This window comes from Tamandua tetradactyla, chromosome 19 (genome assembly GCF_023851605.1).
Source record: "Tamandua tetradactyla isolate mTamTet1 chromosome 19, mTamTet1.pri, whole genome shotgun sequence".
NCBI lineage: Eukaryota > Metazoa > Chordata > Mammalia > Pilosa > Myrmecophagidae > Tamandua > Tamandua tetradactyla.
In genome coordinates, this window is record NC_135345.1 from 51,331,864 (window position 1) to 51,351,200 (window position 19,337).

General features: G+C 38.1%; 1 protein-coding gene and 1 pseudogene across 8 annotated transcripts in view; both read right to left on the reverse strand.

The window, feature by feature from the left end:
* The window catches only part of FRYL (FRY like transcription coactivator), a 328,237-nt gene that overhangs the window by 57,753 nt on the left and 251,147 nt on the right, over positions 1-19,337 (reverse strand). For all 8 annotated transcript variants that reach the window (XM_077136813.1, XM_077136812.1, XM_077136810.1 and 5 more), the window contains 3 exons: positions 18,298-18,902; positions 17,913-18,010; positions 12,907-13,077 (listed from right to left, as the gene is read on the reverse strand). In XM_077136813.1, coding sequence (XP_076992928.1) covers positions 12,907-13,077; positions 17,913-18,010; positions 18,298-18,902 — 874 coding nt within the window. The remainder of the gene's footprint in view (positions 1-12,906; positions 13,078-17,912; positions 18,011-18,297; positions 18,903-19,337) is intronic.
* LOC143663224 (protein phosphatase 1 regulatory subunit 7 pseudogene) lies at positions 991-12,877 on the reverse strand (annotated as a pseudogene).

The following is a 19,337-nucleotide window of genomic DNA, read 5'->3' on the forward strand; positions in this document are numbered from 1 at the left end:
TGTCTCATTTCACTCCTTCCCACCTTGGTCAAGAAGGCTCTCTCAATCCCTTGATGCTGGGTCTCAGCTCATTCTAGAGTTTTTCTCAACCCCTTGATGCTGAATCCCAGCTCACTCTGAGATTTCTGTCCCATGCTGCCAGGAAGATCCACACCCCTGGCAGTCACATCCCACGTAGACAGGGGGAGAGTGGTGAGCCTGCTTGCTGTGTTGGCTGGAGAGAGAGGCCACATCTGAGCAACAAAAGAGGTTCTCTTGGGGGTGACTCTTAGTCTTAATTTTAAGTAGGCTTGACCTATCCCCTGTGGGGTTAAGTTTCACATGAACAAACCCCAAGACTGGAGGCCCAGCCTACAGCTTTGGCTGTCCACACTGCCTGTGAGAATACCAAGAATTCAACTTGGGGAAGTTGAGTTTTCCCCCCTTCCCACCATTCCCCAAAGGGGACCCTGCAAATACCCTTCCACTCACTGATCAAATCACTCTGGGATTCATCAGGGCATCACCTGGACAAACCAACAAAATCTCATGTCCTATAAAAAGTTCCATGTACTTCAGGTGTTTAATCAACTATCTACATAAGTTATATTAGGAGATGCACTAGTCAAAGTATAGATTTGTACCAAATAAACATTTCTTGCCCCAGTCTCACATATTAGTTGAAATTTTAAAATATTAAGTACCATCTATTTTCAGCACACTGCAGTAATGACATTCCTTTGTTCTTCCTCATACAAAAACATTTTCTAAATTTGTACATTTAGTCACTATCATCATAGACTCCAGGCACTCCTAGATCACACCATCTCAATCTTTATCATCTATCTTTCTTTGTGATTTCATTTATGCCCCAGCCCTCCTCCCTCATTCTCATATCATTCTCATATGCAGCTTCATTCAGTGTTTTAACATAATTGTATTACAGTTAGGTAATATTATGCTGTCCATTTCTGAGTTTTTATATTCAGTCCTGTTGCACAATCTGTATCCCTTCAGCTCCAATTACCCAATATCTTACCCTATTTCTATCTCCTGATGGTCTCTGTTACCAATGAAATATTCCAAGTTTATTCCCTAATGTCAGTTCATATCAGTGAGACCATAGAGTATTTGTCCTTTTGTTTCTGGCTAATAACACTCAGCATAATGTCCTTAAGGTCCATTCATATTGTTACATACTTCATAACTTTATTCTGTCTTACAGCTGCATAATATTCCATCTTATGTAAATGTCACAGTTTGTTTAGCCAACTGTCTGTGGATGGACATTTTAGCAGTTTCCATCTCTTGGTAATTCTTAGTAATGCTGCTATAAACATTGGTGTGTAAATGTCCGTTTGTGTCCTCGGCCTTGCGTCCTTTGAGTAGAGGCAGCTTATAGACAGGTCCTGTTTTTTAACCTATTCTGCCAGACTATGTCTTTTTTTTTTTTTTTTTTTTTTTTTAAAGTATTTTTTTTTTATTTTATTATTTTTTGTTTGTTTGTTTGTTTTTTACATGGGCTGGGGCCGGGAATCGAACCGGGGTCCTCCGGCATGGCAGGCAAGCACTCTTGCCCGCTGAGCCACCGCGGCCCGCCCCCAGACTATGTCTTTTGATTGGAGAGTTTAACCCATTAACATTCAGTGTTATTACTGCATGGGTAGTACTTTCTTCTACTATTTTGCCTTCTGGATTTTACATGTCATATCTAATTTTCCTTCTTTTTACCTTTACTCATAGTCTTCCTTTCTACACTCTTCTCCACACCTCTCTCTTCTGTCTTCATATCTGTCTCTAGTGTTCCCTTTAGTATTTCTTGCAGAGCTGGTCTCTTGGTCACAAATTCTCTCAGTGATTTTTTGTCTGAAAATGTTTTAATTTCTCCCTCATCTTTGAAGGACAGTCTTGCTGGATATAGAATTCTTGGTTGGCAGTTTTTCTCTTTTAATAATTTAGATATATTATCCCACTATCTTCTCGCCTCCATGGTTTCTGCTGAGAGATCTGAGCATAGTCTTATTGGGCTTCCCTTGTATGTGATGGATTGCTTTTCTCTTGCTGCTTTCAAGATCCTCTCTTTCTCTTTGACCTCTGACATTCTGATTATTAAATGTCTTGGCGTATGTCTATTTGGATCTATTCTCTTTGGGGTACACTGCACTTCTTGGATCTGTAATTTTAAGTCTTTCATAAGAGTCGGGAAATTTTCAGTGAATATTTCCTCCATTAGTTTTTCTCCTCCTTTTCCCTTCTCTTCTCCTTCTGGGACACCCACAACACGTATATTCATGAGCTTCATATTGTCTTTCAATTCCCTGAGTCCCTGCTCATATTTTTCCATTTTTTTCCCCTATAGTTTCTGTTTCTTGTTGGATTTCAGATGTTCCATCCTCCAGTTCAAAAATCCTATGTTCTGTCTCTCAAATTCTACCATTATAGGTTTCCATTGTTTTTTTTCATCTCTTCTACTGTGTCTTTCATTCCCATAAGTTCTGTGATTTGTTTTTTCAGACTTTCAGTTTCTTCTTTTTGTTCTTTCCTTGCCTTCTTTATATCCTCCCTCAATTCATTGATTTGGTTTTTGATGAGGTTTTCCATGTCTGTTCGTACATTCTGAATTAATTGTTCAGCTCCTGTATGTCATTTGATTTGTTGGTTTGTTCCTTTGACTGGGCCATATCTTCAATTTTCCTAGTGTGATTTGTTATTTTTTGCTGGCGTCTAGGCATTTAATTACCTTAATTAGTTTATTCTGGAGATTGCTTTACTTCTTTTATCTAGGGTTTTCTTGCTGGATGAATTTGTTGTCTATCTGTTCTTCGACATTCCCTTCAGCTTTATCTGGACCTTTAGCTTAAGTTTTGTTTAAGAGAGGAGAATTTTTCAGTTCTTGTTTTATTGTTTCTTGCCCTGCTTGTGTGGTATGTTTCCTCCCCACACACTTAGGAGGGTCTACTTAGATATTATAGACCCCAGCCAGATTTTCCCAGACCAAACTGGCCTCTTATCAGGAGGAAAGAGTCACCTGCGTCGGTTTTCCCTGAGGGTGAGACCCTGTAGGTTGAAAGACTTTCCTGTGAAGTCTCCGGACTCTGTTTTTCTTATCCTGCCCAGTATCTGGTGCTTGTCTGACTGCAGGTCCCACCAGCATAAGATGATGTGGTACCTTTAACTTTGGCAGACTCTCCCTGCTGGGGGCATGGTGGAGACAGGGGAGAGGTTGTAGGTTGGTTTTAATTGCTTCAAATTACAAGCCCTGGTGTCTGAATTCCTTGATGGAGGGATTCCACCTGGGTGGGGCTTCACCCCTCCCCTGGGGAAGGCACAGGCTCCAGATAAGCCCCCAAAAGAGCTCACTTCTGCCTATGCCTGTGGCAACTGCAGCCTGAAAAGTCCTGTCGCTGTATCCAGAGGCAGTCAAGCCTTTGTAGATACAGAACCACAAAAACCTCTGTTTCCTTCTCTTTTTTTCCCCCCTTTTCCGTCAGTCCTGCCCCCTTGGCGCCGGGGCAAAAATGAACAACCTCCACTTTGATCAGGTTCACCTAAGCTAGGGTCCTATTTTTAGTAGTCAGAATTTGTTAATTAGTTCCACAATTGGCATTTGATTGTGCCCAGTCCCTGCTGCTGGTAAAGTCCTTTCCTTTCCCCTCTGGGAAGCGGCCTGTGGGGGAGGGGCGCTGGCCGCCACAGCTTTGGGAACTCACGGTTCTGGGGGGTGCTCGCAGCCGGTCCACCTGGTCCAGACTGGGGTACGCTGTGTGTCCAGTCACTATCTTGGCTCCGGGAGCTGTTCTGTACTGTTTCTGGTTTTAGTAGTTGTTCTGGAGGACGAACTAAAATGTGCACATTGTTAAGCCGCCATCTTGACCCAAAACCTCTAGTAGCTTTTTTGTAGATTTTTTTTGATTTCTGAAAAATAGTCTCGTGTCATCTGCAAAGAGTGAGAGTTTTGTTTCTTCTCTTCTAATTTGGGCGCCTTTTATTTATTTTTTTGTTGTCTAATTCTCTGGATAGAATTTCCGACACAATGTTGAATAACACTGGTGACATTGGGAAACTTTGTCTTGTTCCTATCTTAGAGGGAACTTTTCCAGTCTTTCCCCGTTGAGGATTGTGTTAGGTGTGGGTTTTTCATTTATCCCCCTTACCATGTTGAGGAAGTTCCCTTCTATTCCTATCATTTGCAGTGTTTTCATCAAGAAAGGATGTTGAATTTTGTCAAATGCCTTTTCTGCATCAATCAAGATGATCATGTGGTTTTTACAGTTTGACCTATTGATATATTACATTAATTGATTTTTATGTGTTGAACCAGCCTTGCATACCTGAAATAAACTGTACTTGGTCATGGTATATAATTCTTTTAATATATATGCTGCTGGATTTGATTTGCAAATATTTTTGAGGGTTTTTGCATCTATATTCATTAAACAGACTGGGCTGTAATTTTCTTTTCTTGTGGCATCTTTGTCTGGCTTTGGTATTAGGGTGATGTTGGCTTGATACTATGAGTTAGGTAGTTTTCCCTCTTCTTCTATTTTTTTAAAACGTTTGAGCAGGATTGGTACTAATTCTTTCCAGAATGCTTGGTAGAATTCACATGTGAAGCCATCTGGTCCTGGACTTTACTTGTAACTGGTTTGTGGATGTCATCTATTTCGTCTCAAGTCAGTGTCGGCTGTTCATGCCTTTTAGGAAGTTGCCCATTTCATCTATGTTGTCTAGTTTATTAGCATATAGTCACTCCTAGTATCTTCTCATTACCTCGTTTATTTTGGTAGTTATGTACCTTCTTTCATTTCTGATTTTATTTGCATTCTCTCTCTCTCTCTCAGCCTAGCTAAGAGTCCATGAATTTTATTGATTTTCTCAAAGAAAAAACTTCTGGTTCTGTTGATTTTCTTGGTTGTTTTCATATTCTCAGTTTCATTTATTTCTGCTTTGATCTTAGCAACCCTTTTCCTTTTGTTTGCTTTGGGGTTATTTGCTATTCTTTCTCTATTTCTTCCAAGTTAACAGTTAAATCCTTATTTTTTTGCTCTTTCTTCTTTTTTAAATAGGTACTTGAGACAGTAAATTTCCCTCTCAGCACTGCCTTTGTTACATTCCATAAATTTGGATATGCTGTGTTTTCATTTTCAATTGCCTCGAGATATTTACTGATTTCTCTTGTCATTTCTTCCTTGATCCACTGGTTGTTTAAAAGTGTGTTGTTTAGCCTCCATGTAATTGTAAATTTTCTGGCCCTCTACCTGTTATTGATTTCCAGCCTCATTTCATTATGATCTGAGAAAGTGTTTTATATGATTTCAACCTTTTTAAATTTATTGGGACTTGCTTTGTGACCCAGCTTATGGTCTATCGCTGAGAATGATCCATGAGCACGTGCGAAAAATGCATATTCTGCTATTGTCAGATTAACGTGCTGTAAATGTCTGTTAAGTCTAGTTCATTTATTGTATTATTCAAAACCTGTTTCTTTATTGGTCTTCTGTCTAGATGTTCTATTCATTGATGACAACAGGGAATTGAAGTTTCTAACTATTATGGTAGAAATGCTGACTTCTCCCTTCAGTGGTGTTAGTGTTTGCTTTATGCATTTGGGAGCACCTTGGCTAGGTGCATAAATATTTATGATTACTATATCTACTTGTTCCTTTTATTAATACATAGTATCCTTCTTTGTCTCTTTTGAGTTTTTTACATTTGAAGTCTAATTTGTATTTGTTATAATATTTGTATTTGTATTAGTTATAATTATAATCAATACTAGTATAGCTAACCCTGCTTTTACCTGGTGGTTGTTTGGATGAAATATCTTTTCCCAATCTTTTACTTTCAAGCTATTTTTGTCCTTGGGTCTAAAATGAGTCTCCTTTAGACAATATATAAATGGGTCCTGTTTTTTAAATACATTCTGCCAGTCTGCGTCTTTTGATTGGGAAGTTTAATCCATCAACATTTAATGTTATTATTGTAAAGGCAGTACTTTCTTCTACCATTTTGTCTTTTGGATTTTATATATCTTGTCTAATTTTTTTTTTCTCTTTTCACCTTTACTGATAGTATTCATTTCTGCACTCTTTTCCAGAGCTCTCTCTCCTGCCTTTTCCTATCTACCTGTAGTACTACCTTTAGTATTTCATATAGAGCTGGTGTTAGTCACAAATTCTATCAGCAATCGTTTGTCTGAAAATATTTTAACCTCCCCCTCATTTTTTTTCATAGAATAGATTTCAGAGTTTAATATGGGTTACAGTTCCACAATTTTAGATTTTTCCTTCTAGCTGCTCCAAGATACTTGAGACTAAAATCCTATCTTCTCTGTTATAACTCTTCCATCTCCTTTGATTTTTCTCCCAAAATTAGAGGTATTTGGGCTATGCCCATTTATTTTTCATGTTGGAAAGGGGTGTCAATAATATGGGATAAGGGCATGGAACTAAATGATGTTCTGGAGAGGATGGCCCCTAGGAACCCATCTGGAGGTTGTAGGTTTCTGGAAAGTAATCATATTGCATGGAACTTTTGTAGATGCTCAGATAGAGCTCTAGGTGTTCTTTAGGATTGGCAGGAATGGTTTTGTTTGGGTTTTGGCAAACCACGGTAAATAGCAATATCCGGTTGAAGTGGGCATAAGTGTAGTCTCCAAAATAGCCTCTCAACTCTATTTGAACTCTCTCTGGCCCCCTCATTTTTGAAGGGCAGTTTTACTAGTTATAGAATTCTTGGTTGTCAGTTTTTCTTTCAGAATCTTAAACATATCATACCACTGCCTTTTCATCTCTGTGGTTTCTGCTGAGAAATCGACACAAAGCCTTAACAAGCTTCCTTTCTATGTGATGGATTGCTTTTTTCTTGCTGTTTTCAAAATTCTCTATTTGTCTTTGACAATCTGATAAGTAAGTGTCTTGGAGTATATCTACTTGGATCTATTCTGTTCAGGGCATATGCAGCACTTCTTGGATCTGTAATTTTATGTCTTTCATAAGAGATGGGAATTTTTCAGTGATTATTTCTTCCTCTTATCAGCTTTTCTCCTCCTTTTCCCTTCTCTTCTCCTTCTGGGACACCCATAACATTTGTGTGCTTCATTATCATTCAATTTCTGAGATCCTGCTCATGTTTTTCCATTCTTTCCCCTATATTTTCTTTTGTGTGTCAAATTTCAGATGTTCAGTACTCTAGTTTACTTACCCTTTCTTCTGCCTCTTCAAATCTACTGTTGTAGTTTTTTTTTCATCTCTTCTATTGTGCCTTTCATTTCCATAAGTTCTGTCATTTGTTCTTTTAAACTCTCAATTGTTCCTTATGTTCACCCAATGTCTTCTTTATATCCTCACTCAATTCATTGATTTGATTTTTGATGAAATTTTGCATGTCTAATTGAACATCCTAAATTAGTTTTTTCAACTCCTTATCTCATTTGAAATGCTGGTTTGATCCTTTGACTGGGTCATATCTTCATGAGTCCTTGTATGACTCATTATTTTTTGCTGGCGTCTACACATTTGATTTCCTTAATTAGTTTATTCTGAAGGTTGTTTTCACTCCAGAATTTTTCTCGTTGTACGGCTTTGTTCTCTATCTGTTCTTTGGCATTCAGTTAAATTTATTCTAGACCTCCGGCATAGGTTTTGCTTAACTGATAAGAATTTTTCAACTCTTGTTTTTATATTTCTTGCCCTGCCTATATGGAACATTTTTTTTTTTTTGAGGTCTCCTCAGCTGTTATAGACCTTAATCAGATTTTCCCAGACCAGAGAGGCCCATGTCTCAGGATGAGAGAGTAGCCAGCAACAGTTTTTCCCTAAGGTGAGTCCCAGCAGGTTGTCAGACTTTCCTATGAAGTCTCTAGACTCTGTGCTTTTTCTATGCTGCAGCTTCCCACCAGGTGAAAGTGATGTGGTGCCTTTAATTTCAGCACACTCTCCTTGCCAGGAGAGGGCTTTGATTGCTTCTGTTTTTCTGCCCCTGGGGCCTGAATTCCTTGAAGGAGGGATTCCACTTGAACTGGACCCCACCCTCATTTTCTTGGGGGAAGATATATGCCCTTTAGGGAATTAACCCCTTTCACTTGACTCTTTGTTTTTTTCAGACTTGCCTTAGTTCTGTCCTTGCTTGGGACAGTGCTGTAGCCTAAAAGTGCTTGCAGTTCTATCTAACAAACTGCTAAGGAGTCAAAAACAAAACAAAACAAAACAAAATGCAAAAAAAGCTCTACAGGAGCTAGATCCTCAGTCCTTGGGTTTGCCAATCAAGAGCATGGATTGCTGCATGCTACTCGTGGGCTCTATGTATCTCCAGGCTCTATATGTCCCCTTTTCTTGGGGTCCTGCCCTTTTCCAGTATTTTGTGCTGTCCAACTTAAAAAGCCTCTGGGTTTTTTTGTTTGTTTTTCAGCCCCACCTCCTCTCTCCATGGACAAAAACTCTCAGTTCCTTCAGTGCTTATTCCAGGTTTATCTTTGTTGGGATCCTGCTTTCAGTAGTCAGAATTTGTTAATTAATTCTGCAAGTGGAGCTTGTTTGAGCTAAGCTCTTGCTACTAGTAAAGTCTATTTTCTTTCCCCTTGGGGAAACAGGCTGCTGTGCCCTTGGAGGAGGGGTGCCAGCCTCCGTGGTGGCTTGGGAGACTTAGTTCTGTGTGGGATCTCAGTCGTTCTACCTTGTCCAGACTGATGTACGCTGTGTGTCCGGTCACTGATGTTCCCCCAGCAGTTCTTCTGTACCATTCCTGGTTATGTACTAGCTACTCTAGAAGACAAACTAAATTCTGCACCTCACTATGCTGCCATCTTGCCCCTGCCTCTTCATATTTTTTTTAAAATTGCTTTAACTAATTTAGTTGAACATCATTTATTTTAGATTAAGATACCTTATACCACGATCACCAAAGAATACCTAACCCCAAAGCATTCATACCAGCTACTGGGTAACCTTGGATAAGTTTCCTAACATCACTGAGACTTGACTTTTTTTTTTTTTTTAAGTATAAAGAAGCAATATTACCTACCTCATGGGGTTTTGGGCGGGGAGGGTTAATTATGTAGTTTTAAATACATGTAGCTAGTTTTAGTGTTGTTGTTGTTAATAATTTGAGAATCTTTGCTGTACCAGTCAAGTAGTTTAACCTAATAATACAAAAATAACTTATGCTAATAAGAATAACATTTGAGGGTCAGCCACAGTGGCTCAGCAAGCAAAATTCTTGCCTGCCATCCCAGAGGCCCAGGCTCGATTCCTGGTGTCTGCCCATGCAAAAAAAAAAGAAGGAATAATGTTTGAGGAAAAAGCACCTTCTTTTAGAGAGTGAAAAACCTTGCCTGACTATGGTACACATTAGACCATGCTATAGAATCACTGCTACCTTAAAGGTGAGCTTTATGGTGGCACAAATAAGAAGACTAAGGGGCTTAATTCAATTTAAAGCTTATTAAGGAGATTTGGCCTAGTTTTATGTTGCCTTTTCTACTGAAGGTATAATATAACATAAATCTAGTGCCATGTATTTATTCAAGTTAGGAAGCTGTCAAACGGGTAGTTCACACTGTCAGCTCACTTAAATATGAAATAGATGGTAACAAACCTATCATACCAATACTTTAAAAATTCATACCAATTCCGAAGCATTTTATTTTATTTTATTTTATTTTATTTTATTTTATTTTATTTTATTTTATGTTCAGGTCACAACATTTATTTTGGTGAAGATCAGAACAAGACCAGACACATCCTCACACCCTGGGGTGAACATGACAAATTCTGTTACTCCCCTGGAAGCTGGTCCCTGCAGGCCCCGCACTGTGAGAATCCCAGGCCACACGGCCTTCTTGCCATGAGGTGAGAGCTAAAGCAGAGACCCAACAGGCATCCTCTATTCTCTTGCAACAAAAATTCAATTTCTCTTTTTTCCTTAATTTTGAACCATTTCCTTTAACTCTTTTAAGACATTTAACTCAAGTCTAGAGCAGTGCTGTCCATAGAACTTTCTGTGACGATGGAAATATTCTCCCGAATTGGGCTGCCACAAGCTCAACGGGGCTACAGTGTTTGAAACGGGTCAAGTGTAACCCAGGAACTGAGTCTTCAATTTAAATTTGAACTTAAGCTGCCACATGTGGTGAGCAGGCCCTAATGGACAATTCAGCTCTAGGATCCTGGAATCAGAAGGGACCTGCAGTGGGCTAACAGCTTGACCACCACTCGGCAGGGATGATCTGAGATCCCAAGAGAGGACTCTGCCTTCATAGCAGTAATTTCAGACCCCAGGTGGTTGCTGATATGAATTTCATAAAAACAGGCCAAAAAATGAGGGGGTAAGAAGGTCAGGCGGCATGCTAAAGCATGTTTTTTGGAAAGAGCCTCTCGGGTTCAAGTTGCATCTACGGCACAAGAATTGGGTGACCTGGGGCCATTCCTCGTTTCTTGTCCTCAGATGAGGGCAGCATTCACACCCAAGGGTGAGGGCTGAGGGCGTGAAAGTGCTGCCATCAGCATAGCGCCCGGCTGTGCCACTTCTGTTACAACTAGTGCTATGCAGTATGGCACACAGAGTGGTGCCTCTCACCAGAGGGCTTGCTTTACAAAAGACATAAAATTTTTTTCAAAATTGGCATCAACTGGTCTAAAAGATTTAGAAGCTCTCGGTTGACACAGGCCAGTGGATTTAATCCTGCAAACTGGGTCTGGAGGGGACCGCTAGGACAGCCCCCTGAATGCCACTGGGTAGCCTCTGAGACCCACCGACTTGGGGGCTGGGGCCTCCCCAAAGGAGGAAGCAGATGGACCCCCACAGCACAGGTCATGCAGCACATCTTCCCTCCTCTTGGTGGCGACAACGGCCATCAGAACTACCTGGGACATCACATGTGGTGGCTCCCAAAGATGGTGCGTGGCCTCAGATGCTTGTTACCATTTGGTGCCTTTTTATTGCATTGGGTTTTTGACTGTTGATATACTGACGATTTCAGGAGCAAGAAGTGGATTAAAAAGCCATGGCCGGAAAGTTCCCCAGAGCAGCAGGAGGTCAGAACCTGACGAAGGTGGCATCAATCTGCCGCACGGTAGGGAGGGCGAGCATGACCTTGCGTCTGTACTGTGGGTCCCTCTGCAGGGGGTTGCGCTCCAGGTAGACTGTCTCCAGGCCCTTAGCGCCCTTCAGCTCATCCAGGTCACTCCAGCTCTCGATAAGATTGTCGTTCATCCAGAACTCCTGCAGCTCTGTTAGATGGCTGACATTTTCAATCTTTTTTATTCTATTTGACGCAATGTCCAACATCGTGAGTTTATTGTTGTTCTCCAGGCCTTCGATGAGCTCAATGCCATTGTGGCTGAGGTACAGCTCCCGCAGGCTCACCAAACACTGCAGACCCTCGATCTTGGTCAGCCGGTTGCTCTGTATACTGAGGACGGTCAAGTTGGTAAGGGCATCCAGGTTTTGAAGTTTAGTGATTTTGTTTTTCCCCAAAAACAAACTGTCCAGATTGGTCAATGTGTCGATGTTTTCAATCGCCCGGATTCGATTGGATCCCAGTTCTAGCATTTGTAGTTGGTCTAAGTTGCTTATGTTCTCAATTTTATTAATTTTATTGTTGACCAAGAACAGCTTTTTTAGTCATGTCAACTTGTCAATTCCCTCGATGTTTCTCAGCAGATTAAAAGAAATATCTAGAACCTCCAACTCTATCAGTGCTTCCAGATTCTCCATTTTCTTGATCTGGTTGTCATAAAGATCCAGCTCCCGAAGGCTCTGTAACCCCTCCAGGTTCTCAATGCATTTGATAAGATTCTGCCGGAGGCAGAGAGTCTTGACTTTTTTCAGCACCTCAAATCCTTCAATTTTTCCTATTCGGTAATGATTTAGATCAACATCCTCTGCATCTCCATCCAAGTTAATGGTCTCCATATCCACAGGTAGCTCCTGTTCTTCTTCTGGGTTGTCTTTGTTCCTCTCCTCTCCCTCCTTTAGGCTCTGCTTGCTGAGGTCTGTGACAATGCCACTGCTGTGCTTCTTTCCTTCCTCATTGCCCGACTCTTCGGATTCTACCCGCCTGTCGACTTCCATCATCTCCTGCGACTGTTGCTGCCCCGCGCCGCGTTCCGACGCCATGTTGGCTGCTCCCCGAAGCATTTTATGATAGTGAATGCTTGTGACTTTGGTAAGTTAAGTTGCTATGGGCAACATTCAGCATGTTTATTTAGTTATGACTAATGTCTTTTAACTCTGTATGGTGTTACATGCTTAATTTCTAGAGGTCAAATTTTTAGAAAGGGAAGTATTTCTTTATTATAAGCTGATAAGCACTTTTAATGAATAGGAATTTCTTCCTTTAGAGGTCTTCTTTGTGGCTATTTACATGGTAATTTATATTTATAGATACGAAGTTACTTTTAACGCATCAAAACTAACATTAACTTTTTATGCTTTTCTAGGGCTAGTTTTTTATAATTTCATTTTTAGTCCTCAACATTGCATTTTAAATTTGGAATCACATGCATCATTAAAATAAAAACTTACCCAGTAGAAATTCTTTGCCTGCTGTATTACTATTCTACAAAGGATTTCAAAGCCACTAACTCATTTTATTGAAGCAAAAATTATCATCATTCTCTAGGATCAAGACCTCTAGAAACAATTTTTCCATTTTAAATAAAGGAGGTAGTTACATTCCTTTGAGTTTTATATCATTTTAAGAACTGTGAATGAGGAAATAAACATTTGCAATGAAACAAAAATCCACAAAACTTTATATCTGAAAAGAATTACCTACATTTTTGTTTAAAATAAGATGCTATCTACATTCACACTATAAGGCAATCTGAAGATTAGTCGGGCCTACTGCTGCTTCTAATAATAAGAGTACTTGAAAAATGTGTCATAGAGCAATGAAAAATACTATTATTATTTTGATAAATTTACCTCTGCAAGGTAAGTCACAAGATTGAATGTAGTATCTGAGAAAGAATCATGCAGGTATCTACACACCACATTGATCCAGTTGGAACAATCTCTGGAATATGTGTGTGTACTGTACAAACTCATCATGTGAGCCAGATTGACAAGTGTTGGGCATTTTTCTTCTGCACAAACCTAGAAAGCAAACAAAATTACTTCATTCACCTAAAATAAAGATGTAAATTTAAACTTGATTTTATACTAAATGTATTTAATTAGTGAAATAATTTAGATGTATATTTTAAAGTTTTAAGGCATTTTATGTCAATTTAGTAGAAAAGTTAAAAACAGAAGAGAAAAAAAGCACAAAGCATTCTTAAGAAATAACTCAATAGATAACATGGAAAGATGGAAAAAAGCACAAAACACTTTAAAGAAATAACTGAATAGATAACATGGAAAGACAGTTAATATGTCAAGCACTTCTGTGGTGCTAAACAGTATATGGCTTTTTTCAACCTGATGTGTTTGTGAAATGTTTTGGTAAAGCTCATACATGGTTTTTTAAACCCCATACATCATCCTGTAACTGTTCTGTAAAACCCAGATGAGATTCAATACACAAATGCCTAAACAGACAGAATCCTAAGGGAATTCAGAGCTCCTGCACCAGTGAGGAAATGCTTTAGTCTTAAGTTGTCCAGGGCAGAGACAGTCAATTGCAGATATCCTCAACATAAGTGACGTATTCAAGGGCCTTCACTGGAGCACTAATCTCTGATAAAAAAACACTGAGTCCTATATCTCTAATGGATGACACTCTGCAGGGTGGACCCCAAATTGGTCTTCAGGAAATCATCTAAAATTCTAAGATTACAGGCCAGTCATTTAGAGGCCATGTCAAAATGTATTGACTTCCCAGAGTTTGTGTAATAGAGTTCTATGCATTCCAAACCAATAAATATTTGGGGAGCTCTTACTGACCCAACATGTCTTCTAAGTCCATTTTTCCCCTGGGTTATTGGTGAGGATATTCTTCGAGGGAACACCTGATCAGTGTACAACTGGCAAAGGGCCTCACTAGGCTTATGCCCCCATCTAGCATGAAATGCTGGTCTCATCTTAATTTCTGTTTTTAGTTTTCCTTTGTTATTTTCCTCGCTTATTCTTCCACCTTATTGGTGTTTTATAATACTTTCACATACTGCCTAGAGTATTTAGTAAACAAAATTGAGTATTAATTTTAAATATATTTTCAACTTGCAAATGGACACAACCAACTTTTACTTTGATAACTCAGAAGACTTTAATAGGGTTAAAAGGCCCTGAGTTCACCATTCAGATATTTTTACTGATGGGTCTAATAGAAGGTATGCAAGATTTTGGAGAGACTATTAACACAGTACCTTGCAAGTAGTTTTGTCAAATCGTTAAAAACAGATGATTTTGTGCATTAGTCTTTATCGATTAAACAGACACCAGGAAATATAAAGAAAAATTGTGTTGACATTTCTCATTTGTATTACAAAATATATTAATTTGTTAAATTATGGAAAAAATCATATAATTTTACAATTTCAGAATTTGTTTAAATTCTTTAAAATGAGTTTTTTCTGAAGAATAAAAAATATAAGTAACACTTGAGGAATATTTTTCCTAAGGAAATGTTTAAAAGTAACTGGTTTTTGAAAAGGGAGAAAATTCCTTGTAACACATGCTGAACATTTTATGACAAAGCCAATAACTTAGATTCAATTTTGGAATTTTTTATTTAACCTGGTAATTAAAAATATACGAATATATAAAGCTTTATAGCAAGCTTCTTCAGCATACTTTTGGCCATAAAGAATAACTGAAGAGGACAATATTTGTTCTAAGTGTCACCTCATTATGAAGTTCTGTGCTTTCCAAGTGCATAAGCAGTAGAACTAGGGTTATTTGCATAATGAAGAAGCACATAATGGCAGAAAATTACTCTCAACAGTTACAACAGAGAAAATAATTAGGGAATCAATTTAATCCACATCCTGCAGTTTACTAAAAGCATTACCTAGAGGGAACCTTTATATGCTGCTCAACAGGAAGAAAATATAGACTTAAAAACAATTTATGAATCACAGAAGGCCATATTTGATTTCCTAAAAACATAAAAGATATTTAGGAATTTCCTGTATCCTGCTGTGATCAGACTGGCAGAGCTTGATATTCAAGAGGCTGCAAGTGTGTTAAAATCAGGCCAGGCAGTGCTCCTGCTTATTCCAGCAGCTAAGGTTAGTTATTCCAAACAATTCAGCTGCCACTCTTAAATGCTCTGTTCCTCTTATTAAGGGATAAATGTACCTTTTATTCTCTTCAATCCAATTAATTCAAATTAAGCCAATATACATTTTTTCCTTATATTTTCTTTCTCACCCTGATTGTAGGAAAAAAAAAATCTTGTTTACATTTTTCTACTAATGTAGCAGCATCAGAACAGGAAAATAAATTATTTTAGTAAATGTTATATTTTGTGTCACTTGTAGGCCTCGTTAATGCAAATACATATTGTTGACTTTTTTTGGAAAACAATAATTTACAAAAGTTGGTACATTTATTTCTAATAATCATAGTTTTGCACACTCTGACTTGATAATGTTCTTGCCATTTCCTACCACTATCATTTTTAAAAAACTAAGATGTTTCCATTAATGATAATATTGGCACTTCATTTTTTTGTTATCGTTTTATTTTGGGGAGGTACATGGTCCAAGAATATAATGGTACCTCATTTTAAATGCATGCTTTAAAAATGATCATGCTGGGCGGGCCACGGTGGCTCAGCAGGCAAGAATGCTTGCCTGCCATGCCAGAGGACTTGGGTTTGATTCCCGGTGCCTGCCCATATTAAAAAAAAAAAAAAAAAAAGATCATGCTAAGACTCTATCTCTAAGTTATTTAGAATTTCATTTAAGATCCTATTTCATTAAATATTTTCTTGTCATTTATCAAATACTACCAGGTTCTTACTCTTGATGTTTAGTGTGATAGTTGGGCTGGCAATATTTTTTCACTACACTGGCATCCAGAGATAAGTCTGGATGTTGAATTCTGGGCCTTGGAGAGGTAGGTGGTTTTATTTTTTGGCTTTCTGCTTGCTTGCTCTCCCTATTTCCTACAAATAGGGAGAATGACATAAAGAGTCAATGTTAACTGAATCTTTGCTTCTAAAAAAATTCGCTTATCTTAAAAGCTCTTCCAAAGGATTTTATTTTATTTTTCCTTTTGTTGCACAATTTACTTTTCAACTAGGTTATCTTAAAACATATATTGCTATTCATTCACCTTCCTCAGTCCACCTAATTTCCTGTTGTACATATCTATTCTGTATGTTTATATAACTCCTTGTAACTTTATATTTTTAGTCTGAAAAGCATTTTTTCCAAGACTCAGTGATCGACCAAAAAAAGAAGAAAATTAGTTGAGAATTAAATTTAAGGAGAAGTCTATGTGAGAATTCTTTCTTGTTCTTGAGAAAAGAAATTATTAAGAATATAAAATCTCAAAAGCATGTTCTTTTAAAATTAAGAGCTATAATACTTTAAGAGTCACATAAGAGAGAATAAAAGAATGAAAGAAACAGAGAGAAAATAAAGAGAGAGACTTAAAAAGAAAAAACAAACATGAAGGGAGAAAATTTTCAGAGTCTCAAAATATATTATGCCTTTTCTTCCTCAAGGCCTTTGCACATGATCTTTCTTCTGCCTAGAAAACTTCTACCCCATCCCACTCTCTACTCCTCAATCCAGGGATCTTACTTTGGTTATTCCCATTCCGCCTTCAATTGTCAGTTTAGATATATCTAACATACTTTAGGAAGACTTGCCTAACATACTTTAGGCAAGAGTACCTTCCCCTCTCAATGCACTTATCAGGCATATGGTAACTGTCTACTTACTTGATAGCATCTGTGCTGGTTTGAAAGGATTTATGTCCCCTAGAAAAGCCATGTTTTAATCTAAATCCCATTTCATACAGGCAGAATAATCCCTATTCAATACTGTATGTTTGAAACTGTAATCACATCATCTCCCTGGAGATGTAATTTAATTAAGAGTGGCTGTTAAACTGGATTAGATGATGACATGACTCCACCCATTTGGGTGGGCCTTGATAAGTTTCTGGTTTCTGGAGTCCTATAAAAGAGGAAACATTTTGGAGAATAAGAGATTCAGAGAGAGCAGAGCAGAATGACATAGCAATGAGAAGCAGAATCCACAGCCAGTGACCTTTGGAGATGAAGAAAGAAAATGCCTCCCGGGAAGCTTCATGAAACAGGAAGCCAGGAGAAAAAGCTAGCAGATGATGCCATGCTCGCCATGTGCCCTTCCAGATGAGAGAGGAACCCTGTGTTCACCATGTGCCTTTCCAGATGAGAGAGAAACTGTGATTGTGTTCACCATTTACCCTTCCAGTTGAGAGAGAAATCCTGAACTTCATCGACCTTCTTGAACCAAGGTATCTTTCTCTGGATGCCTTAGATTGGACATTTCTATAGACTTGTTTAATTGGGACATTTCCAGGCCTTAGAACTGTAAACTATCAAATTATTAAATTCCCCATTTAAAAAGTCATTCCATTTCTGGTATGTTGCATTCTGGCAGCTAGCAAACTAGAACAGCATCTCACACTATAAGCTCCACTTACAGTGAATCCTATCTATTTTGCTTAACACTGTATCCAGAGCAGTTAATCTGGTGCTCAGTAAATATTTGGTAGTGAATAAATGAATGAATGAGAAACTGTCTGAGCAGGGAAAAACTCAGATTATGAAGAGTTTTACTCTAGTTAAATAATTTTATGCACTATCATTTAAGCAGTTGTAATTTATAATAATTTCTACAGAATTCCTTTATACACATTAAGAGAATAAAACCTTAGATGCAAAATTCATGTAGGAGTGAGAGTAAAAAATTTTTAAGAGATTCCCTTCTTAAGTTAAACTCCACAAGAATTTCCCTATAGCGTTATCTTTCAACATAAAATTTGCTTACCTTTGCTATTCGACTAGCGGTTTCTTTGCAAAACTGAGTTGGGCTGTCAAAATGCTGGATTAAGTGAGGCAATAAGCAAAGGATGTTAAGAGGAAAGCCTATCAAAAAAAAAGCAAACAATAACCAATTTTATTGCACACTGTTTTAAAAGCTACAGTTTTTTTTTTTTTAAGTGGTTCACAGAATCCATTTTCTTTTCATTTCCTGGGATAACTGATCTTCTAAATTCTTTTTATCCTTTACAAAAGTATTTGTACTACCTTGCATAAAACAAAATGACTAGCTGTCTGAAGAAAAGAAGAAATTAGACTTCAAAACAAATTATTAATTTACATTTCATTGCATTAAAAAAAGCAAAGTGCTAATGCAATCATATTAATATCACCTGACAACTGGGAAGGATCCACCAATGTGTGTTTGGAGACAGCAATTAGTTTACTGAGGAGGTGCACAGTCATTTCCTGTGTAGATACTGAGGTAAAACCCTTAAGGAAGAGCTGCTGAAGGCCTGGAAAGTTGTTCCATTTCAATTTGCTTTGTACATTTTCAATCTTCTCTCGACTCTCTGATTTATCCAAAGGTAAATGGATAAGCAGTTTGTTGAGAAGCCTGAGAGCCAGGAGGTATTCATATTCATAATCTGATTCTAATAAAGATGCTGCTATCCAAAAAATGGTGGCCATCAAGTTGGTAGGCTCAGTAGTGGACTGCACGTCATACATTCCTTTCTCTCTCAGAGAAGAAAGGCTTCTAGTCCTTGCTAAGCTACTGCAATGGTTTATCCGTCCATCCATTATATCCAGTGTGTTACTCCGCCGCCGGTCACCTCTTCGGTCACCAATAAAACTTAACCTCAAAGAGTTACTTCTTGTATTACTATTATATCCCAAATAACTACTAGTAATGGGGCTTGTGCTTAGATTGAGTTGTCCAGTGCTTTTCCTGTTAGCTGCATACTTATTTCCCATTATAGGATCATGGCATGAGGTTCTTTAAAGACAAAAAGAAAAGATAAATGCATGTACAACCCCATCTTTGGCTCCATTAATTTTACTTTTAATACTGAAAAACAGTAACTGTTATCAGGGAATAAATAATTTTTTGATGTACAATTGCACCTTCTACTGTGGTCAAGTGATTCCTCTGACTTGGACTGAGGTTTGACATGTAAAGAACATTCTGCTACAATAGTGACTGATAACTTTCAGCTCTCGGATTCAGGTATACATTATCCAAGGCAGACATCATTTGGCTTATTCTGAAACCTGATGGTCCCAATGTACCTATTTCTGTTAATGCACACTATTTCCACAACTAACTAGCTCAGAAGTTTTTTTTTTATTTCTCCTTCCTTCTCCCTCATATACAATTACCACGATTAAAAAAGTATTTACTGAATACTTTTTTATATGTGTGGAGCAATTT